The 23,556-nt window shown below is 53.7% G+C and overlaps 1 protein-coding gene across 4 annotated transcripts; it reads left to right on the top strand.

Moving 5' to 3' along the window:
* Positions 1–786: 786 nt before the first annotated feature.
* Positions 787–22,341, top strand: MTMR4 (myotubularin related protein 4). 4 transcript variants are annotated; one of them, XM_075561536.1, is made up of 18 exons: positions 787–875; positions 2,072–2,110; positions 6,285–6,374; positions 6,703–6,819; positions 7,329–7,411; positions 9,042–9,410; positions 9,557–9,670; positions 10,999–11,195; positions 11,398–11,526; positions 12,180–12,291; positions 13,291–13,486; positions 13,732–13,917; positions 13,995–14,165; positions 14,288–14,442; positions 18,133–19,501; positions 20,748–20,858; positions 21,023–21,111; positions 21,300–22,341. In XM_075561536.1, exons 2-18 carry the CDS (start codon positions 2,108–2,110, stop codon positions 21,475–21,477), a joined length of 3,669 nt encoding a protein of 1,222 aa, XP_075417651.1. In that variant the 5' UTR covers positions 787–875; positions 2,072–2,107; the 3' UTR covers positions 21,478–22,341. The 4 variants fall into 4 exon arrangements, with proteins under 4 accessions (XP_075417651.1, XP_075417652.1, XP_075417653.1 ...); XM_075561537.1 differs by lacking the exon at positions 787–875 and adding an exon at positions 1,050–1,168; XM_075561538.1 differs by lacking the exons at positions 787–875; positions 2,072–2,110 and adding an exon at positions 4,684–4,931 and having other exon boundaries at positions 9,042–9,202; positions 9,314–9,410.
* Positions 22,342–23,556: the final 1,215 nt, after the last annotated feature.

Raw genomic sequence — 23,556 nt, forward strand, 5'->3', positions numbered from 1 at the left:
ACCTCCCAGGGCCGTGGCGCCCTCCAGCGGCCGCCTCCGGAAGGCGCGCGAGCTGGGCCTTTGGTCCTTGCGCCCTCACTTGCAGACGGCTTCGGCCCTGTGGCCGAACTCTCGGCCGAGGATATTTACTCAGGATCGGCGGCACCATGCGGACCATGGAGGATCGCGTCGGTTCGCTGCCGAGGCGTGAGGGTCAGGCGAGTCCGTCTAGACGCAGGACGCGGGCAATTCCAGCGCCGCGGGTCGGGGACGGCGAAGCAGAATCCCGGGTTCCGCCTGCCTCTTTCTGCAAGCCTCAGTGGTCGGGTCTCGCGGTCTGGCTTCGGGGCCGGACGAGCGCGACCAAATCACGCGGGAAACGCCAGACACCAAGGACCCCCTGGCGAGCGAACGCACAACCGGAAGTGGTTGTAAAAGCCTGCGCCCCCGCCAGGCCACGCCCTCATTACGGGACCAGAAGGCGACGGACCCCCACTTCCGGCTCCGGAGCCTTCGTCGGCAGCCCCCCCCCGCTACTGTTTTCCAATTGGCTGCCGCAGGGACGCGCTGTGAATTCCCATTGGCCGCGCCTCGCCTCCTACGCCGCGCCTCCGCCCTCCCGGCAGCGTCCCGCCTTCGGGCACCGGATAAGCTGCAGGCTGGGAGGGCGTCTGCTCGTCTTGCCCAATGAGCGGCGTGCAGTGCGAGGGCGGCAGCTGCGCGGTGGGGCGGGGCGGGGCCTGCTGCGGCTATTGGCCAGGCCGCGCACAGGCCCGGCGTGCGATTGGCTGGGGCGAGGGGCGCCGCGGTGGGGTCGGGGCTGCGCGGCCTCAGCAGCAGCGGGAGACGGAAGTGGTGCGAGCGCGGCCTCGGAGGGTCGGGCGGACGCCGCCTGGGTGAGTCACCGTGCCCCGTGCACTGCCAGTCTGGAGACCGCAACCACCGCGTCCAGCCTGGCCCCGCCCCGGCCCCCACGGGCTTTCCCGAATCCCGCCTTCTGTCATTCGGGGCTCCGCCTCTGAGCCTTTAGGCTCCGCCCTTAGAACCTGGGCACCTGGGCTCCCGTGCCAATCTGGCCCGTCCCCCCGGGACCATAGCCCGTAGATGGGGGAACTCGGGGCCTTCCAGACCTGGTCCTTTGCCCCTCCTTCCCGCCGCCCGTCGCCGTGAGGCTGCGTGTCCGTAGGCGGTGAGGCAGCACCTCTCCAGCTTGCTGCTTGCAAGGAGGGGTGGGCTGGGGAAGCAGGTCGAGTGATGGGAGAGGAGGGCAGGGCTACAGGTGGAGGCTCTGTCTCCCAACCCTCGTGATACCGTGCTGCAAGGTAACGGAGTTCAGCCAGCAGGCGTGAAAGCCGGGCCTGGTTCCTTCCCTCACTGCCATCGCTTTCAAGGCAGTAAATCCTTATGAGAACAGATGCATTCATCTTTCTCTCCAGGACCAGTTGGGTTTGAACCAGACAATTAGCATTCCGGTGCTAACCAGACAGTGCCGACGCCCAGGCCCCGGGCTGCCCCTCTGGTTAAATGTGTGGCCTTCCCATAACCTCCACTGCACTTGGTGTTAGGTCTTCTCAGCAGGGCCTGGTCAGCCCTGCTGTCCTCTGATAGCAGGTTGTGGTCACCTCCCTTCTGCCCTCTGTTCTGGACTCTGGCCCCTAGTAAACAGGTCAAGAGACTGGCACAGCATTCCTGTCGACTCATGCCCCAACCAGGGCCAGAAGCAAATGTGGTTGGGCAGCCGCCGACTCTTCAATTTTGGCCATTTATTTTTTTGCTCTCCCACAAAGAACAAGTTTTGAAGTTTGGTTTTTTTCGGGGTCTAGGAACCAGGACTCAGTTCTGCTGAATGATCTTGGATCACACTCATTCTTGCTCTAGAACATTGAGGCTCTAGAACTCGATGCCTTGTAAGATCACTTGTTGCCTTCTTTTTGTAGCACCCATTGCCTCTCTCTGACCTGGTGGCTCGGGCTGGCTTCTCTGGGAAGAGAATATGAGTTGCCGAGAAGTTCAGGGCTAGATGTATGGCATTTGTTGGTTCCGTGGTGATGTTAAAGGTGTTTCTTACCCGTATAATCCTGTCTCCTTACAGTGAGAAGCAGACAGCCAGCACCCTCACCACGGTAGAATGGTGAGTACTTCCTCTTTCCTCAGACCATTTTGTCTTCTGTAATCCTTGTGTCTTTTCCCCGGGTGAATTTGTTTTATCCCTCCTGGGCCTTGAACTCCAAGCTGTTCTGTTCAGCTCTCAAACAGCTTAGCTGCCTTATAGATAAGCTAGGCCTCATTTAAAGTACAACACTGTAGCCAGCTTACTGCACCAGCGCAGGGAACTTCCAGCAGTCTTTTTCTGCTTGTGTTTGACATACCTTCCCTATACTGCCGACGTACCACTGGCTCTCATTCCTTCTTGCCTTTCTTGGGTCCCTGGTCAAATCTCTGTGACCTCATCTGAAAAGCCAGAACAGGGTCCTTATACTTCCGGGTAGGTCTCTGGAATACTGTTGGTGTTGTTTAGGGACTAACCCAGTCGTCCAGTAAGCTACTGTGATTGGATGTTAAACAGGATATTCCTTGCAAGGCACCCAGAATTTCACTAGGGGTGTTCTTAATGATACCTTATATTTTTCATCACCTGTAACAGCTTGTCTCTTACCCATCACCCCAAACTCAAGGAGCCCTTTAACCCCTAAGGCAGAGGAGGAAGCAGTGAGAGAAGGCAGTAGAGGGCTGCAAGCCCTTGCCTGGGCCAGACCCTAGCTCAGTTTGTCGGATCTCGTCTATGCATAGGGACAGTTTACGGAAATTGGTTGGTGAAAGGACTGCCTCCTCCCTCGCATGGATATGTGGGTGTGTAGTGTGTGCAGTATTGGTCTGGTCTCTGCTCAGTAAGCCTGCTGGTTTTGGCTCCCACCAATTGACATCCCCACTCCCCTTTCTCTCCTGTGATACACTGAAGAGAGCAGTACCCTGGTCTCAATTCGTCTGCCAGCACCACCACTGAAATACCTGAGGCACAGCGCAGACTCTCTTTCAGCCTGAAATGCCTGCCTAGTAAAACAGCACTGTTAGTTACTTCTTAGCGAGCTGAAAGCTCTTCATGAGGAAACGTTTGAAAAGCGTGTGGTTCCTGCCACGCTTAGCCACCTACTAACCACTGCCATCGAGTTAGTGCCGATGCCTCATGGCCCTGTAGCGAGTTCCTGAGGTTTTCTAAATCTACAGGAAAAGACAGCCTCCTCTTTCTCCTAGGGAGCTGCTGGTGGGTTTGAGCTGCTGCCACCCCCCCCCCCCTTTTCTTGCAGTTGGTAGTCCAACGGATACCCTACCGAGTCACTAGGGATCCTTACGTGACTCGTAAACCCAAAAGACAAACTTACTGCCAGGGAGGCGATTCTGCCAGGACTGACCGGTTCTGTCAGTTGCTCATTGATGACCAGTGCTGCACAGTGATTCAATGGGGCAGAGTCGAACTGCCCCGTTGGGTTGTTCCCAAGGCTGTACATCTCTGTAGGAGCAGAACACCTCCTCCTTCTGTAGGGTGGCTGGTGGCTTTGAATTGCTGCCTTGCCATGGGCAGCCCAACTGGAAGCCACCATGTCCCAGGGCTCCTCTGCGCTTAATAAAATGTCAGATTTCTCTCCTTCCTCAAAGTAACCCAAAACAAAAGCCCTGGTTTCTGAAAGTTACCTGGTGCAGGAATGAGTCATGTTCCCACGATGCACTCCTTTTTGTGTCCTTTGGTACTTTGGGAGCCGATTCCTGGCTTTCACTCCTCCCGTCCCTGGGTTTCTGAATGTGCGTACAGCACGTATTGTACATCATACCTGCTGCTGTCTTACTCAGCCTGAGAAACTCTTCTCCAAGAAGGGCCTTCCTACCCGGAGGGCAGAGAATGGGGGAAAAGGATGGGGCCCGAAGGATTAGCCGTGGGCTGGGCCCTTAGAATAAGACACTCCAATTCCGAGCGAGGCCTTCCTTTTGAGAATGTGGCGTGACAACCTGGCCCGTGCCCTGTGCCCATTCTAAGGGTCAGATGGAGGGCAGGGGAAAGGTAGAGGGCTTCAGAGAGGCTAGGCAATTGTAACGCAGCCCTGGGGGTGTAGTGGCCACTTGCTGGGCTCGATGCATGCGCATGGTCGAAACTAACAAACAGCTCCAGGGAGAAAGACCCGGCTTTCTACTCCTGTAAACAGTGACTTCTCCGAAACCCACCACGGGTCACTATGAATCAGCAATGACTCGATGGCAGTGAATGTAGTTTTTGTTTTAGTTTTTGGAAGGGATCGCCGGGCACTGCTGGACAGGAGTGTGTGTGTGCAGGGGGGTTTGGGAGGGAAAAGAGGAAGCTCTAAGAAGGGGTCAATATAGGCCGCGCGCCCCCCTTTCTCCTCCTCCCCCTCAGAGGGGGCCAGATGGCGTTGCGTAGCTCACCTGAGAAAATAGGAAATGAAAAGGCCTGGCGGGCTCCCCACTCCCCACCCTTCCCCAGACCTCAGGCGGGCAGCCCGGCTCCAGAAATCCCCTGGTCCCAGGGAGCTCCCACGGCGGGCGGGCGGGCGGCAGAGGGGCTTTGGGGAGGGAGGGAGGGAGGAGTCGGGGCGATGGGCGGTGCCCGCGCCCAGCTGGCCCTCCCTCGCCCCCGCCTTCCCAGCGGCGGCGCTCCCCGGGCCTCCCTCCTTTTCCTTCTGCGCCCCAGCCGGAGGGCGGAGCTGGGTCCGCTCCATTGTGGAGAAGAGGGGAGAAGGCGCGCGAGCCGCGCTCAGGCCCGTCGCCAGCGCGCCCGCCTCCTGGCCACCACGGCTGGACCCGGCGGGCCCCGCAGCAGGGATGCGGCGGGCGCCCCGGGCTGGCGGGCAGCGCCAAAGCTCGGGGGACATGTGCGCTGGCCCAGACCGCCCGCGACCATGAGCCTGACCGCCCGGGTTTCCTGCTCCATGCTCAGCTGTTTCGTAAGTGCCGGCCCCGCCTGTGGGGGCCCGAGGTCCCCAGTTCTAGCTGCGTCCCCAACCCCTCCCGGGACCAGCCCTGGAGAGTCCAGATTCCAGCCCATCCCCCTTCGCAAGGCTCCTGCCCGGGGCGGGGGTAGGGGGGCAACGACTGGGGCTGGGGGAGTCGGGGCCAACCCTGTTCATTCTTGCACTTGCTTGAATCTGTGGGCGCCGGTACTGGTTGAACCCCAGGGCTGATGGTTCCGGAGCCCATCTGGGCCCGCAGCCACGGCCCAGACTGCAGATCTCCAAGCCCCGCCCTGCAGGGGTACATCCCTTCTCCCACTACCTCTCCATCTTGGGCCCACCCGCTGCACGCTGGCTTGGTGTGGGCTGTGGCTAGGAGGCCCGTTGAGATATTGGGGGGTTCTGGTTGAGAGCATGGGCTGCCCGGGAGCTGTCTCCGCGCTCCAGTCCGCTCCCCGTTCCACCAGTACACACCTCACCTGACCCGCCTGTCTTCTCCTTGACTGTCCCCCAGACAGTCTCTCTTTGCTCCATCTTCCCTGCCTCTGCAGGGCTCCGCACTTCTGCATCATTCCCGACCTCCCCTCCTTCCTCTCTGGCTAATACTCCTTCCCAGCTTCCTCCATCTGTCCTCCCTGCTGCTCCCCCGCCTGCCTCCCCTGTCTGCTGGGCCTCCTCTCTCCCCTGGCTGTCCTTGGGTCTCAGGGTTCCCCCCAGGTGGTGGGTCTCCGCCTCTCCTCTCCTTGGTGATCTGTGAGGAGTGACTGCCTGTTTGGGGCATTCCTCAGGAATTCCCTTCAGGTTTCCTGCAGGTGTGTGTGTGTGTGGGGGTGCGGTGGGGGTTGTGAGCAGTAAAGGGCCAGCTCCAAAACACGCCCTCCTTTGAGAGCGAGCATCCATGCAGGCCCCCTGAGGCATGGCTGCCCACAGCCCCTTTCCCCCACCAAAGGGAAGCAAGCTCCTCTGGCCTTACAGTCCTGGGTTCCTGACTGTCGCTGGCTGCCACACCGCTGGCTAATTCTCAGGAGAGCACCTTCCCGTTTCCTCAGTGATTCTCTTTTCCTTGGTAGGCTCCGCCATTTTGGTTCTATAGGAGATGCCTGCTGTAGGGAATGCAGATTCCCAGTTCCTCCTTAGACCTTGCTCTTCCCTTAGGCTTGATAGATTGGAGTCACTGCCCCTGCCCACACTAGGTCTCTCTTCCCTCTTCTGGAGACCAAAACTTAAGAGAACTATAGTTTGGGGGAGGGGTGTAGTGTGTGTGGGTGGTGAGCTGGGAGGGGCACAGAACAAGGCTTGACTAGCCAAGTGGAGCCTGACAGCTTAGGGCTCTGGTCTCTCTCACAGGGTGAGGAGGGCCCCCCCAGCCTGGAGTATATCCAAGCCAAGGATCTGTTCCCCCCCAAGGAGCTAGTGAAGGAGGAGGGAAATCTGCAGGTAAGGAGGCTGGTGGGGTTCTCTGCTCAGCTGTAAAGCACCCTTTCTTCCCCACAAACATGTCACAGGGGACCTAGTGCCAGAAGTTCCCACTTCCTGCTCCTGCTCTCTGGAGGAAGGAGGGCATTCTGTCTGTCTGTGCACTACGGGGCCTGTGGCCCCAGGGAAGAAAAGGCAGCTCTCCAGTACAGCTGTTGCCTGGCGCGGTTACTCTGGAGAGGACACTCCTCCAGCGCCTCAGCCCAGCATCTCCAGAGGGGCCCCACAGAGCAGGGGTGGAGGGGCTCACCTCCACCTCTGGGCTGAGGATTGCTCTGCCCCTCGGCAGGTGCCCTTCACCGTGCTGCAGGGTGAGGGAGTGGAGTTCCTGGGCCGCGCAGCCGATGCTGTCATCGCCATCTCCAACTACCGGTTGCACATCAAGTTTAAGGACTCTGTCATCAACGTAAGTTCCTGTCTTGTTCCACCACACCCGATCCAGAACCCCTATGAAGGGCCAGGTGGGCGTGTTTCAGGCTGCTACCTGATGGGGGGGCTCCCAAAAGCTGTACTTTTCTTTTCTTGCTTCCAGCTAGCCGGTGTTCCTGCGACCTTCTATTTGTTCGTCTCTTTTACTCAGCCTCCCTTCCATTTTTCCCCCACCTGGTCACTGGCTCCGGTTCAGACGTCAGCGTCAAGCAAGCTTGGCCTTGTCTCTTGCCCTGCCACGTGGCAGACACGTGGCCTTGTCGAGTCATTTGTGACTCAGTAATAATGCGGGGTGAGAGCACTTGCCTTGCAGGATTGCTGTGACTACTAGTGGGGTCACATACATAAAAGACCCCGCACGGTGCCGAGGGCTTCAGTTCACGCTGCATTTCTCTCTCCTGGTGGTCCGGCGGCAGCACTTGGGCAGGGTGGGGAGAGTGAGGCGAGTGGCGGAGATTTGAGCTTCCGTGTGCCCTTCCTCTAAAGGTCCCCCTCCGGATGATTGACAGTGTGGAGAGCCGGGATATGTTCCAGCTGCACATTGCCTGCAAGGACTCCAAGGTGGTGAGGTGAGAGCGAGAGGGTCTCCCTCAGGTCCTCTGGCCCAAGCTTGTCTAGACCTCGCTGCTACCGGGGTTCCGTTGGAGCCAGAGAAGAAGGCAGAACAGAACCAAAAAACCACTGGTCTCGTTGTTTCCATGTGGAGGAATGGCTGTAAGAGTCTGCGCTGGGTGGTGAGGAGCCCCAGGGACTGACTGGCTGGACCTGACCCCGCCGGCACACCGCCGAGCTTGAGCGGCTGTCATACAGACAAGGGGAGGCGTGCAGCAGCACCTGGGCAGTGTGCTCCTGGTGTCGCTGGTTCATTTGTTGATTTCACAAATAGCTAGCACCCTATCCTACGCCGACACTGCCCTAAGGTTTAAGGCCTTTAAGGTTTGAGAGGGGAGGGAGGATCAATCAGTGTAGTTCCTGCAAGCTGTCACCATGACTGGTTCTTTCTTTGAGGGAACTGGGAAGCAATTGGAAGGTTTTGAGGTGGTTAACATCTGCATAGATGATCATTTTGTCTGCTTTACTGAGCACAGACTGAGGGGACAGGAGCAGAAGCAAAGGCAGATGCTGGGAGACGAGTTAAGAAACTGTTGGCAGTCACTCGGGTGTGGGATCATGATTGTCTGTCCAGGGTGGCGGCAGCAGCTGAAATGGTAACATAGTGAGAAACCGATTCCGGAAGTTTTGGAGTAGTGTTGACAGACGGAATGTGTGAGAAAAAAAATATCCAAGATGACCTCCCCAAAAAATCCTCCAAACACTGTCATCGAGTCGATGCCGACTCACAGCGACCCTGTAGGACAGGGTCGGACTGCTCCTGTGCTTTCCTGAGACTGTGGCTCTTTGTGGGAGTCGAAAGCCTCACCTTCCACAGAGCGCCCGGTGGTTTTGAACTGCTGCCCTTGTGACTAGCATCCCAGCGTGTAACTGCTGTGCCACTGGGGCGCCCGGGGTGCCCGTCTCAGAGCCTGGTGTGCACTCAGCAAGGAGCCGTGGTGGGGCACTGGGTAAGCACTCAGGGACTAATCTAAAGGTCACGGTGGCTGGACCTGGCCAGTTAGTCTGTGGGACATGTGTCAGCCTGTGTGTGTGAAGATTTACAGCCTTGGTCCCTCTGGGCAGTTCTGACCTTTGATGTCCCGATGAGTCAGGGTTGACTCAGTTGCAGAGGTTTTATGGGTGTGCATAGGGAACAGGCCTAGAGGGATTCCAGAGAATCCAGGTTGCCCTCCCCCTCACGGAGGTTCAAGTTTAGTTGCGGAGAGAAGCCTCCGTTGTGGGCCGCATGGCTTGGAGAGCCGTACTGTGGTATAGTTGAAGCACATGGAGGGTCAAGTGAGGAAGGAGTTCATCCGATTGGAGTTTGATCAGGCTTCTGCCCTGGAGCTGCCTTCAAAGTCTTGGTAGGCTGTGGCTGGGCAGAGAGAAGAACCAGGAGCCTGGAAGGCAGTGTGATGTAAGTGGGGACTTCCTGCCCGAAGTCGAGGTTTATGCTGGGCGCTCTGGGAGATATAGTGTCTGCTGGTGGAGATATGAGGGATGCAGACCCTCCGTCACTGGGAAGCATTTGAATTTGGTAGAAAAATGGACTCGTGGGTCACTGCCTCCTTGGCTCATGGGGGCCTATGGCTTCTTGCTTGGCAGGTGCCACTTCTCCACTTTCAAGCAGTGCCAAGAGTGGCTCTCTCGCCTAAGCCGGGCCACAGCAAGACCTGCCAAGCCCGAGGACCTCTTTGCCTTTGCCTACCACGCCTGGTGCCTGGGGTTGACTGAGGAGGACCAGCACACCCACCTGTGTCAGCCAGGTGAGGCCACACTTCTCTTTGGAAGACTCCTTACACCTTGGTTCTCCTCCTTCCATGTCTGGACTTGGCTCTCTTGGGAGATGACAGGAGTGGTGGGGGGCTGTGTTCCAGGAGAGCATGTCCGAGGTCGGCAGGAGGCAGAGCTTGCAAGGATGGCCTTTGACCTACAGAATGTCTGGAGGGTCTCCCACATCAACAGCAACTACAAGTGAGAGGGCAGGGGGTGGGGGACCAAACCTCCTTCATGCTTGGATGCAGCAGGGTGGGCCAGCTCCGAAGTCTGGGAGGGAGGAGGGCTCCCTGCCCTTTCCCAGAAGTTAACGGATGTCTTAGACCCAGTGTGTCTCTTCTCAGATTGTGCCCCAGTTACCCCCAGAAGCTGCTGGTTCCCGTGTGGATCACAGATAGAGAGCTGGAGAACGTGGCCTCCTTCCGCTCCTGGAAGCGGATCCCCGTGGTTGTGTATAGGTGAGGCAGCGGGATGGGCGGTCGGGCGCCAGTGCTTATGTGTAAAGAGAGGCCCAGAGGAGGTGTTGGCAGCAAGCAGTCTGATCGACTGGGAACTGGCAGTGTGGGGAGTGGCTCTGAAACGATTTTAAGTGTAAAAGGCCTTCGTTTTTCCCTCCTAAGGCTGAGGCATTTGGAGAGTCGGCTCGTTGTCCCTGTGTTTGTAATGTCACATAAGAACAGGGGTTGGTCAACCAGAGCCCCAGAGTGAGATACAGCCTACAGCCTATTTACGTCGAGATTGAGCTACAAGTTGTTCTGCTTTTTCATTAGAAGGACTGTCTTACTGTGTCGCAGTGTAGGTCTCACCAGCAAGCTCGGTTCATTTCACAGTGACTGACCGTGTGTTTCAGGGACACTGATTACATCTTCTTCCACAGTGTTCAACATTCCTCCCTTCTGGTCTTGTGCTTCCACTGATTTGGTTTCCCTGTCCCCTTCCTCTCTGATGACTCAAAAGATAACAGTCCTCACTGCTAATAATCTAGATTTTATGACCCAGTCGTCACAGAAAGGTGCTTCCGGGGAAGCTGTAGTTCCAGGTGTGTGGAAATGCTCAGGGTTCCTTTCTGACTCGGTCAGCCCAGTTCAGCCTGGACTTGGTAAGAGTTTGAGCTGTTCCTCATGTTTCGCTGATCCTATCAGGATGCATCTATGAGCGCCCGGGTCCGAATGGTTCGTAATGAAACCTTCAGGCACCAGCTAGTTTTTTGGGTTTCTGGGTAGATCAGGTCATAGTTCTCGTAGACTTACTTAGACTTCTAGATGAGGTTTCCCTCTGGATGATTTTTGTTTTTAAAGGATTATAAAAAAGACCAACCAACCGAACAAACAAAAAAACCAAAGAAGATTATGTCGTAGAGACTGGATGAAGTTCACAAAAATGCACTAGAAATTTTGCTTGCTGGTCCATTACTGAAAAGCTTGCTCTGACCCCTATCAGTAAAGTAGAGCGAGACAGGTGAAAACGGAGGTTTGGGCCTGTTCCTGCTCTTGGCTCAGGCCCTGTTCTCCTGCTGGGTGTCTGGAGCTGGAGCAGGTGCAGTGCAGACTCATCAAGTCAAGGTCACCTTGGGACTCCAGAACCCACTTGAGAAAATGCATGTGGTAGCATTTTCCAAATTGTACAGCTCTCTAGAGATGCCGGATGTTAAGGGGGTTTGGTTGTCATTGTGACCCGAATGGACTGGCAGCCCCTGCTTGCTGTGGAGGCCTGGGCCTGCCCGTTAACATCTCTGCCGTTGGCCTCTGGGAATCTCAAGGGCCTGCTGCTTTCCCTGTCTTCTCAGACACCTGCGCAACGGGGCTGCCATCGCCCGCTGCAGCCAGCCTGAGATCAGCTGGTGGGGCTGGCGCAATGCTGATGATGAGTACCTGGTCACATCCATTGCCAAAGCCTGTGCTCTGGACCCAGGGACAAGGGCCTCCGGGAGTTCCTGCAGCGCCGGCAATAGCGACGGGAGCGAGGCGTGTGACACTGATTTCGGTAAGGAGGGGGTGGGGCTGGCTGCTGGGAGCAGCCTTTGGCTCCGTTGGTTCCCAGGAGTCCCCAGGGAGGGGCAGGGAAGCAGGCTGGGTCACTGTCCTGTGGGAGGCCTTGGGTGTGAAGGGTCACTGGTCCTGAGAGGGAGCAGCGCAGGGCTGGCTGATGTGGCTGGCTGAGCCAGGGCCTTCTGCTTGCTGTCTAGACGCCTCCCTGACGGCGTGCTCCGGGGTGGAGAGCTCAAACGCCCCCCAGAAGCTGCTGATCCTGGATGCGCGCTCCTACACTGCAGCCGTGGCCAACCGGGCCAAGGGTGGAGGCTGTGAATGTGAAGGTACTGCTGTCATCCCGGTGCCTCGTGCTCTGGGTGGGGGGCAGCGTGCGTCGTGGAAAGAGCCGAATAAACCTGGCTTGGAACCAGGGCTGCCGTGGACTTCGTAGCTGTGCCTCTGTGAGCTGTGTCTGTCTGAGCTTGACGAGGCTTCCGAGGGAGGCGGGAACTGGGCACGGGCAGTTTCTACTAACATCTAAAACACATGGCCTCTGGAGGGCATAGCTGTCTTCAGGTGTGCTGAGATGGTGAGAGGTTTCACATACGTGTTCTGCAGAGGTTTGTAATCCAGGGTCAGCGGTTCAAAGTGACCGGCCGCTGCACATGACACAGATGAGACTGTCTGCCCCTGTAAACATGCATAGTCTCGAATCCCTGGACAGGCTAGCTACGAGTTTGAGTTCACTTGATGACATTATCATCGCTGGCACCAAGCAGCTGCTACTTGGTGAGAACACACTCTATGTTATCGTCATTAGCAGTCTGCTACTCTGGCCTGCTACCAGCATTGTTCCTACTGCTTCTGGAATGTGGCACGGAGCGTCCAGATATGAGGTGGTTCAGGTTCCCGGCGCGGTGCCCTTGGGACCATCCTTATCCTGGATGCCAGCTCCAGGGCCTGCTCTTAGCCCCACGCCCCTTTCTTCTGTCTACAGAGTACTATCCCAACTGTGAGGTTGTGTTCATGGGTATGGCCAACATCCATGCCATCCGGAACAGCTTCCAGTACCTCCGGGCTGTGTGTAGTCAGATGCCGGATCCCAGCAAGTAAGTGTTCCTGCTCTGATTCCACCCTCTCTCGACTCCCATCCCGTAGCTCAGGTTCTTGGAGGTTGAGATGGGGGAAATGGGAAATGTGCAGGAGTGCTGAAGGCTGGTGGAGCTGGGCATAGTGGGTCAGTGCCAACACGGCTCCCATTTCTCAGCAATCACTTTGGCCCATCGCAGACCATTGGGTTCCGTTTGTTTGACCAGTTGCCCTACTTGAAGAACACAGAAAAGTGGGAGAGAAAAGGTGTGAGTGTGTGTTGTAGTTCTCTCGCTGCTGTAACAGAGACGGCTCGAGCGATGCCTTTAGCAAGCAAAAATTCACTCTCACGGTTCAGGAGGCTAGAAGTATGACCTCAGGCCACACGTTCTAGGGGAAGCCTTTCTCTCTCTGTGGGCCGTGGGAAAAGTCCTTGTCCACTCCTGGGTCTAGGAGGTTCCTAGCACAGGTACCTTGGGTCCAAAACAGGCTTTGCCCCTGGCTCTCCTTGTTTTGGTGGTAATAAATCTCTCCGATTTGTTTCCATCTTTAATCTTATATCCCTAAAGAGTTTGACCCAAGAGTCACCTAATCCTTAGCGTAAGTATAATCCACCTCGTTACCGTCACTGTTGCTATTTCTGCCTCGCGAACAGAGAATAGAACTTGCAACACATAAGCTACTCGCAGCAGATCACGAGGCGCAGGATTGCTGCACAATTGCAGAATCATGAATCAGCCAAGTTGACACACCTTTTAGAGAACACAGGCCCCTACACAACTATAAATATATATATGCCCTTGTGCCCTCACCCAGATGCCGCTCAGTTCCTGTCGCTATCCATCCCTGGGCCTGTCTTCCCTACTGTCTTGCTAGATATCTTGTCAGAAAAGCCCTAGGTGCAGGGTCTGGCCTCAGCCCTCTCTAGGGGCTTTGGGTGGCTGGGTAGGCTGCAGGGTGTTGGAGGGGCTTGCAGCCCAGTGCCCTGGGTGACAGGCTTGACCTCTGCTCTGGCATAGCTGGCTGTCTGCACTGGAAAGTACCAAGTGGCTGCAGCACTTGTCGGTGATGCTGAAGGCAGCTGTGCTGGTGGCCAGCACCGTAGACCGAGAAGCCCGGCCGGTGCTCGTCCACTGCTCGGATGGCTGGGACCGGACTCCACAGATTGTCTCCCTGGCCAAAATCCTGCTGGACCCCTATTACCGGACATTGGAGGTATTCAGAGGGACTGGGTGGGGAAGGCAGGAATGGGGTGGGGAGAGGTGGGGCTAGGCCCGGTGACTTTGCCGCGGGGATTTTCCAGTAGAGGACATTGGTGGCTTTGAGTCCTCCTCAAGGTGAGATCAGATCAGTCCTGTCCTTCCTTGTTACTGCTTGCTCCTGGCTTTGGGAATTCCTCTGGGGTGTGGCTCACCAGCCCCTCCAGAGGCCCAGGGCTTGAACCGTTTCCTCCTCTGCAGGGCTTCCAAGTGTTAGTGGAGTCTGACTGGCTGGACTTTGGGCACAAGTTTGGCGATCGGTGTGGCCACCAGGAGGATGCAGAGGACCAGAGTGAGCAGTGCCCCGTGTTCCTCCAGTGGCTCGACTCCGTCCATCAGCTGCTCAAGCAGTTCCCTTGCCTATTTGAGTTTAATGAAGCATTCCTGGTATGCTCGAAAGCTTCAAGCCAGGGTGGTGGGGGGGGTCGGGCCGAGGCTCCAAGCTCAATAGTTTTGGCCCCTAGGTGAAACTGGTTCAGCACACATACTCCTGCCTCTACGGTACCTTCCTGGCCAACAACCCCTGTGAACGAGAGAAGCGCAACATCTACAAGCGGACCTGCTCTGTGTGGGCTCTCCTGCGAGCTGGCAATAAGAACTTCCACAACTTCCTCTATACGCCCAGCTCCGAGATGGTGAGTGGGGCCTGACCCCTCTTGCAGGTGCTGCTTGGAAACCTAGAGGGAGGGAGGACAGGCCGACCCTGGGGCGGGGCTGGGAGGACCAGGGAACATCCCATAAGCAGCTGCTTTCCTAGGTCCTGCATCCTGTGTGCCATGTGCGGGCCCTGCACCTCTGGACAGCTGTGTACCTGCCAGCGTCGTCTCCCTGCACGCTCGGGGAGGAGAGCATGGAGCTCTACCTTTCCCCCGTGATGCAGAGCCAGGAGTTCCCGGGCCGCTCTCTGGACAGGTGGGAAAGCCCTTCTCCAGGGGCTGCTTTACGTCGCGCATAAACGCTGCTCGCTGTCTTTTGCGGGGTATTTAAAAGCGACTTCCTGGTGCAGTTGAAGGAGAATTGCGCTCAAGTCTTGTAGGTCCTTCCTTGAGACGACATTGGTAACCTTTTCCCCTGGAGCTGCTCTCACGCTGTGTGGCACACTCAGGACACAGAGAACTCTTTCAGGACAATTTGTGGGCATGGTCTTGGTTTTTGCTCGTTAACCGGTGCTTGTTAGCTCAGTAGTAACCTTTAGTATGGCCAGCATTAGCTTCTGGAGCCTTGAGCGCTCAGTTCTCAGAAGAGGGGTGGCCTTCACATGGCTCCCCATTATGAGAACCCAGAGCCAAAGAGATACATAAAAATGAACATGATTTCCTGGTTGAATATTAAATATCGTCTGGAGAGAGTGCGAAGGGAGTTGTTACGTTGTAAGTTGCTAAGAGTGTTCCCTATTATTAAATGAAACGTTAAAAGCAGAATTCAAATATAATTTGTAAGACTGTGTGGAAGCAGAAAATACAAGGCCTGCATTGATTCTAGATCCCACAAGCCGACCCATATTGACACTTGGTACATGCTTTTCCAGATGTCTACCTCTGGGCAGATAACTGTACCCACACACCGAACACTCAGCAAAGGTTTTTTAAAACGAAGAACAATCATTTTTATATACTCTTCCATACTTTTTTCCAATTTGATATTATGCTTGTCATTTTATTACAGCACTTCCAAAGGTGTGTGTGTGGTAGAATATGTAACGTACCACTTTAACCATTTCTAAGTGTGAAATTTAGTGACATTAACAACATTCCCAGGGCTGTGCAGTCGCCAGCACCGTGTCTTTCACAATTGAACCTTACCCCACTCATAAACTCTGCATCGGGTAGGCAAGCCCTCTCCTCCCTCCCCTCCCCTCCTCAAGGCTCTGATAACTTCTCCTCTGCTTTCTGCCTCTATCCATTGCCTGTTCGTTGTAAGTGGGACCAGATAATGATTTTTCCTTTTGTGTGTTATTACTTACTTTGGTTTTAGGGTTCATTCATGTGGTAGCATGTATGAGAATTTATTTCAATAGTGAAGTAAGTTAATCGTAAGCATGTACCAGATTTTATTTGTCCATTTACTTGTTGGTAAGCACTGGATGATTTCTACCTTTTAGTGGTTGTGGTTGATACTGCAAATGAAATGGTGTACCCAGTTCTTTGGGGTATATACCAGGAGTGGCGCAGCCGGGTCACGCCTGGCTGATGGCTGCTCGTCGTTGTTAGGTGCCCCTGGGTTAGCACCTGCTCGAGGGGCTCAGTGCACAACAACACCAACACTGCCCGCTCCCGCTCCTGGTCTTTGCCGTACCTGAGTGCATTGCGGCAGGCGCTGTGCCAGGCCATCTTGTTGAGGCTCCGCTTTCCCCAACCCTCACCGCAACCAAGTACGGCGTCCTTCTCCGAGGCTTGATCCCCTCGGTCCGTCCGTCCGTCCGTCCAAGCAGCACTCTGTATAGATTGTGAAATCAGAGCCATCAGGGGTGACATAGTCCGCTTCGCGGTGGTCATCTGGGTGATTCTGTGTCCTCATCATGACAGGAAGTGCTCCAGGGGGCATCCTTCATGTCTGCATCTCTGCGTCACTGTGCTGGTGTTTCTTTCAGATGAAGCCCACAAAGGATACGTGCATTTCAGACGTTGGTGCTTGTTTGTAGGCTGCCTGCTTTGAAAATCAAAAGGTAGCTTTACACTATTGCCTGAGGTTACAAGGAAACGAAAAAGCCCAACACCCTCAGGGATAGGTTTCGGGTCCTCTGAAGCTGGGCCCATTGTCGGGTCTGTGGGTAGACTCCAGGGATTCTGTGACCCTCCTTGCACGCCATGCATAAAGTCAGTGTAGATCCTTGTGCTTATTTTAACAGGGAACGAGGCCGTAAGTGTTCCCAAAATGCAATCCGTCTGACTCAGTAATCACTGTCTTAAACCAATAACTAATATTTCAGTTCAACAAGTTTCTTTAACACTGATGTGCTACCTAGTGCTGGTGGTGACGTCGAGTAAGAGTTGGACTGCTGCCAGCAAAGCCCGTGGTTTCAGCTGCTGGCGGAGAAAGTAGAGGCGTCTCTGCTCCTAGAAAGATGTGCAGCCTGGGAAACGAGGGTCTCGGGGCTGGGAGCGTGGGCCTGGCCCTGCATTAGGCTTTGTGGACTTTAACCAAAGAAATATACTTTTAAGCTGGATGAGAAGGCGCGTGAAATAACCAGAGAACAGTTCTATATCAGAATCTATGCAAATAAGAATGTGGGGAGTTCAAGGATGATGAGAGGAACGAGGAGAAATAAGAGTCCTGGGCGGCTGGTTTACTCAGAAGTAAATGCCAAACAGGAACCTCAGTTAATTTTTGTCTCTAGTGTGTGTGGTTTTACGGCCTGGCAACCAATAGGTGCTTTGGTCGTTGTTTAAATGGAGAAACAAATGAACAGCATAAAGAGAGTCCTGCACCGGGAGCAAGGCTAGTAGCGAGGGAGCCCAAGGACGTAATGAGAGACAGAGCCCTGCTGGAGCTGGTGGGGGTTGGGAAGGGGCTGTTTGGAGGGAGTAGGAAGAAGTAAATTTAGGCCAGTTCATCCAGAGCTTAACACTGGGAAGCTTGTTCTCACGCACTTGTGAAGAATCACTTATTCTAGGTGGTCTAGACTCAGGAGCCGTGGGAGTTTTAGAGAACTAGTCAGTGAGCAGGGTGCTTGTTGGAATACTGTCATGTAAGGGGAGGAATCCCTAGACACGGGAAAGATTAAATCCAGAGACCTCGTGGGAAGTCAACAGGCTGCAGAAAAGAGTGTGTGTTGGAGGGCAGAAATACAGGTAAGGATGGGTCAGTGACAGGCCCCAGTTTCAGTGTTTAAAACTTAGAGAGGCTGCTGATGGCGAGAAGTCGAGAAAGACCAGTCTGGGGAGAGAGGAGATGCAAGCAGGTTGAGGTCGGAATATCAGTCGATGACAAGGGGGTCTTGTAAAATAGGTAACTCAAGATGGAAAATTGGATTTAGATGATTGTTATAAAAGTTTTTAGGGAAGCCTGACTTACCTGTGGATCTACCTTGCTCGAGATAAAAAATGCCTGCCTACCCTCTTTCCTCATTCATTGGGAGATGACAAAATGTTAATATTGCTGAATGTGGGTGAAGGTTTCATGGACGTGTCTCAAACGGTTCCACTTCTAAGCGTGTGTTTGGAAGCTGCCACAATTAAAAGCACCATGCATGACACCCAGCTGTGATACTTTCTGAACGTACAGGTGCCTGTACTTCACTCTGGCTGGCCATTTTGGCTCCGTAGGTCTTAGCTGGGTCCTGCTTGTCTGTGTTGGTAGACGATCCATAGGTCCTCCTCACGCCCACCAACTGCTGAACCCTGCTGGTCCCCTACGTCAGCCATAGTCTCTGAGAATGATTGAGCGTGACCAAGGTAGGGTGATCCTGTGGGGCGATTACATGAAAGCTGAAGCCAAAATCCCTGGCGTGCGCTTGGAGCTTTCGATGACAGATTATGCGTATGATTTTAAATGGATGATTTCTGTGAGCGCGAGCTGACATGGCTATTGCTCTGGTATCTGGTTCTTTATCCCGGAACTGGCCCCATTCGCTGACCTGAAGGTGCTGGCTTGTCATTCCAGATTGCCTAAAACCAGGTCCATGGACGATCTCCTTTCTGCCTGGGACACAAGCAGCCCCTTAACGCGTACGTCCAGTGACCCTAACCTGAACAATCACTGTCAGGAGGCCAGAGTAGCCCTGGAGCCTTGGCACAGTGGGCCCGAAGGATCAGAGACAGCGAGTGTGGAATCAGGGCCAGGGGGTCCTCAGCCAGCTGCAGGGGAAATGGATCCTCCCACTCTGTCCAGCAGCCGGCAAGACGACTTGAGCAATAAACCTTTCAAGAGCCACAGAAGCTGTTCTCCAAGTTACAAACTGTTTAATCCTGCTGTGCCCCAGGAAGTGCAGAGCAACCCCTCTGATCTGGAGATCACAGTCCCGGAAGAGACGACGGGACCAGCTCTAGACCCTCCTGCCCAGGATGGACGGAGTAGAACTTCAGATGGCACGAGGGAGGCGCCGTCTGAACATTGTCCTGAGAAAGAGGCCATTCTCATCAAGGGTGATGGGATGTGTGATTTTCCCGAGTCTGCCCCGCACACTCCTCCAGAAGTGCCCCCCCAGGCCCAGCTGGGCTCCATGCACAGTGGGCCCTCTAGCTGTGCTCCCGCTCCCAGTCTTTGTAACCCACTGAGTGCTCCCTGCCAAACTCCTCTAGACCCAAGCCCGGACTTCCTCAGCCAAGATCCCCCAGGGCCTGTGGCAACTCTCTCCCACCATGAACACCCCTCTCCTGTGCCCGATCCGATGCCCATGGGGGAAGACTCTGGCAAGAGGGGGACTAGGCTAAATGGGCAGTTACTGGAAAATCCTCGGTTTGGGAAGATGCCGTTGGAATTGACCCGAAAGATGGTTTCTCAGAGCCAGATCAGTGAGTTCTCTTTGCTAGGATCCAACTGGGACAGCTTCCAAGGGATGGTGACTTCCTTGCCAAGTGGGGAGACCACCCCTCGGCGGCTGCTTTCCTACGGCTGTTGTAGCAAGAAGTCAGGCAGCAAGCAGATGAGGGCAACGGGGCCCTGCTTTGGGGGCCAGTGGGCTCAGAGGGAAGGTGTGAAGTCACCCGTCTGTTCTGGTCATTCCAATGGACACTGTACTGGCCCAGGAGGCAAAAACCGGATGTGGTTGTCCGGTCACCCAAAGCAGTTATCCAATACAAAGCCTGTTCCCTTGAGCTGCCCTTCTCCAGTGCCTCCTCTCTACCTGGACGACGATGGGCTCCCCTTCCCTACGGATGTGATACAGCATAGATTGCGACAGATTGAAGCAAGCTACAAGCAAGAGGTGGAACAGCTCCGCCGGCAGGTGCGTCAGCTTCAGATGAGGCTGGATATCCGTCATTGCTGTGCCCCTCCAGCAGAGCCCCCCATGGACTACGAGGATGATTTTGTAAGTATTCACTTACTGTGCCATCCATCCACCCTAACAGCCTTCCATCCGTCAACCTTCGCCCAGCCACTGAGCTAGGTGCTTGAGCTAGATGGTGACAGACACCTCCCCTGCCCTTGGGGCTCACAGCCTAGTGGGAGTGACCAACAGTTAGCATTGTATTCTGGCCAACTGTTAAGCTTCTGGGTAAAAGGTCAGGAAGGACTTTCTTGAGAAGTTAATGCTTGATCTGAGTGCTGAAGAAATATGTGCTCAGCGACAAGGAACTATTTGGACAGAAGTATGGCGTCAGTAGCTACTGACATGGTACGGCTTGAATAAAGAATGTGAGTGACCGATATACCCCTCTTTGTGCCGGGACCAACAGGACAAAGACCATGTTGGAGAGTGCTGCTGGAAGGGACTGGGTTTGGAAGAGTCAGCTGTGAAGGGTGTTGAGTTACCTTTCTTGTCTAAGCTTTTACCTTCTGGCAGTAGGGTTTGCTTGCCCAGAGATGATCCGATTTGAATTTTAAGATGACTCCTGACATAATGTGTCAACTGGGTAAAGCTGTTGTGAGACTCATTAGGACATTTTGGAATGGGCCAGGTGAGGGAAGATGAGGTCCATCTGGACTGGCCCTGAGCCAGCTGCTTTCCCATCATACCTTGCTGTCTGTACATCTGTTCATGTGAAGGCACTTTCATTGGCCGGCTGCCCACTTCTCTGCTGGTACTGCGGACAGGGCTAACAGCTTCTTATCCAGGGTGGTCACTTGGAGTACCACATAGTGAATCTTTGAGGCCATGCGATCTCTGTCACAAATACTCATTTCTACTGTTTGGGGGCAAAAGCAGCTATCGGCAATATATAAATGAGTGACTGTAGCTGTGTCCCAGTAAAGCTTGATCTACAAAAACAGGCAGTGGGCCAGATTTTCCTGACAGGCCAGCATTCCCTGAACTTTAGTTCAAACTGCAATAAGTGGGGTTTTCTTTCCACCCAGTGGTGGAACACATGGGCTAAAAGCATGGCTCTGAAGCCAGATATTAGCTAGGATCAAAAACCAGCTTTACTACGGAAGAACCTCCCAGCCCTCTTGGGGGGCTCCGTTTCATCATGTGTAACACAGGGATGACCTCCTAAGATTGCCACGAGGAGTTAAATAAACTCATACAGGTAATGCCCATCCAAGAGTGCCGGCACATGGCTAATGCCAGATGCCCACAATGGGGAAGCTAATGTAATGTCTTTGCGTTTCTGTAGACGTGCTTAAAGGAGTCAGACGGCAGTGATACGGAGGATTTTGGCTCTGATCACAGCGAAGATTGCCTTTCAGAAGCAAGCTGGGAACCTGTGGATAAGAAAGAAACTGAGGTATGTTAGGCAGATGTGTGGAGGGTCCTAACGCAAGCCGGTGAATTCTGTTTCTCAAGAGATGCGTCTTCTGTGTCCATTTCCCCGGGGATGCTTTCCTCATTGCAATGTTACACTTCTAGGCTCTTGATAGGGATCTGGAACTTTCCCCTTGTCTCTGTCAGGTGACTCGCTGGGTTCCAGATCACATGGCATCGCATTGCTATAACTGTGATTGTGAATTCTGGTTGGCCAAACGAAGGCACCATTGCAGGTAAGAAGTTGCTTTGTATGATTCAGGATCACTCTCAGAGCAGTATCATACATCTATATACTTAGAGTCTGGAAAATAGAGATGCCTTTGTAGGAAATACTTGTTTTCTCTCATTTACTCATGTAAGTAAGACCTTTCAGACTTTCATTTCCTTTTCTATGAACTCTTCTTTCTTTGCTCTTTGGCAGAAATTGTGGGAATGTGTTTTGTGCTGGATGCTGCCACCTGAAGTTGCCCATTCCTGATCAGCAACTCTATGACCCAGTTCTTGTCTGTAACTCATGTTACGAACACATCCAAGTATCTCGTGCCAGGGATCTCATGAGCCAACATCTGAAGAAACCCATTGCTACAGCCTCCAGCTGAATGCCAGAGACGGCGGGCGACATGTCCGAATTTCAGCAGGTTTGAAGGGAGGATCTGCTTCCGGTGTAGTTGTGACGGTTCCTTGGTGTGGCTCATGAATCCACAGAGCTCAAAGATGCCGTCTTGAGAAATCCTCCTTGGTACGATGAGACTGGAGTGAGAGGAATTCCAACTTAGCAGGAGGGCCTTACCTTGAGGTACTGGTCCTGATCCAGACCCCACGTCTGGAGGCTCAATGTTGAATTGGTGACTCCAGCTTCTCTGTCCTGGGGCCCACAAGATGATGATTTCATAGATCCTTCCTGGTGCAAAAGTGCCCCAAACAGCAATAGAAAGGCATCTGTATAACCACGCCCCGCTCTCCTCCACCTTGAAAAATGCCGATTCTAGTATCTAAGAGGAATTTCTCTCCCTCTTGAGATGGACTCTCCCCACTCCTCTGTGCTCTGTCTGTGCATGAAGGCTCAGCCGTCGAGGCTCTCTCCCTCTAGTCGCATTAGTTCTGTCTTTCTGTGGAGCTTGGTTTAAAGACTGGTTCAGCAAGGGGAGGTTTTGGTGTATTTTTCCCTTGGTCATCGACCAGCATCAGTGAATATTCAACTTAGGGGAACCGTTCTAGGGGTAAGACGTTTGGGCGCCGAGGAAAGCTTAGGGAGAGCCAGCTCTTTGGAGCCGTGAAGGCACTGCGTGAGGCAGCGTGTGAAGGGTGAGGAGCAGGGAACAGCATACAAGACCCACGTGAGCCACCTGCTGAGTCGTGCCCTACCCCTGTAACCAGGCTTCCTAGTTGTCCTGGTGCTAACACAGGAGCTACACCTTGATCCTCTCCAGGCATGAAATAAACATTTTTTGTTTGTTCCACCGCCCACTCCCCCCGTGTTGTCTTTACCTTGGCTGCTGCCGCCTCTGGGTCACACTGCTTCTTATCCTGAACACTTGACACCTTGAGGGTAGATTTTAGCGTTTGATTTTTTTACCTCCTGGAATATGCTGTTTGGTGTGTGAGGGTTTCAGTACAAATGCTGCTGTCTATTTCTGTGCACTTAACCAATGGAACCCAGACAGGAGAGAATAAAGCATTGATACCAAAATTGGGGAAATGGGTCCATTTGGACCAAACATTGTTTTTCTTTTTTTAATTTCCATCTTAATATGTACCAGTGGCACTTAACCAAAAGCTACAGTGACGGAGCCATGTACTGTGGTTGGGACAGATATAGTCTCCTTGGCCTATAATGAAACCACTAGAAATTTGTTCATACAATGTTAATTTTTGGTGTATAAGAGGTGAATTACATTTAGGCTTAATCCTGTTTTTAAAATATGGTAGTCATCTAACTGCTATTATCATGTTACTATCTAGGAAAACTTCTTCACAAAGAACTAGGCTCTGTATTTAGAACAAGGATTGCTATTTGTCCTGACCTTTTCTCAGCCCTACAGAGGAGCATCCGTGCAGCTTTTATCCTTGACATGGATGTAACCTAAAAAGTGTTGGCGTATGTAGGCCAGCCTAGCAGAACTTTTTTCCCTCTCTTCCGTGTAGATGGAGGTGAATAATGGAGATTTTGTGTTTGGGAAATTCCTGAGGTCATTGAAAAAGTAACAAACTATTCCTTGTCTCCGATACATAAAATTAATGTTACGCATTCTCTCAATCATTCAGATTTACTGCCAGTCGGGAGTGGCTTTTTAATTAACTTGACTTTCATTGCACTTCACTCTGCCCATTTTCAGGGGGAGCAAGAGTGGTAACATTTGGGGAGACTGTATCTGTCCATCTCGCGTGGCTGTTTTGAGGGGCTGTCTTATCAGTGAGCAAACTGCATGGCCTTGGGGAGAGACTCTGGGCTCTCGGCTCAGATATATTCATCCTTTCAGAGCTCTTGTGGGTGTTAAGTGACATGATATGGCCAAAAATCCAAACTGTGCAGTCGCGTTGTGACAAACATACAATGTGCTGTAAAAACTCGATACAATTTAAATAAAATCTCTATATTAGTGCTGCTTTGTTGGGTGTTTTTATTACTTTTAACTTCTGCGGGAGGGGGGGGGGCGGCTCCTTTTCCTTTGACCACT

This window comes from Tenrec ecaudatus, chromosome 10, assembly GCF_050624435.1.
Source record: "Tenrec ecaudatus isolate mTenEca1 chromosome 10, mTenEca1.hap1, whole genome shotgun sequence".
Lineage (NCBI taxonomy): Eukaryota > Metazoa > Chordata > Mammalia > Afrosoricida > Tenrecidae > Tenrec > Tenrec ecaudatus.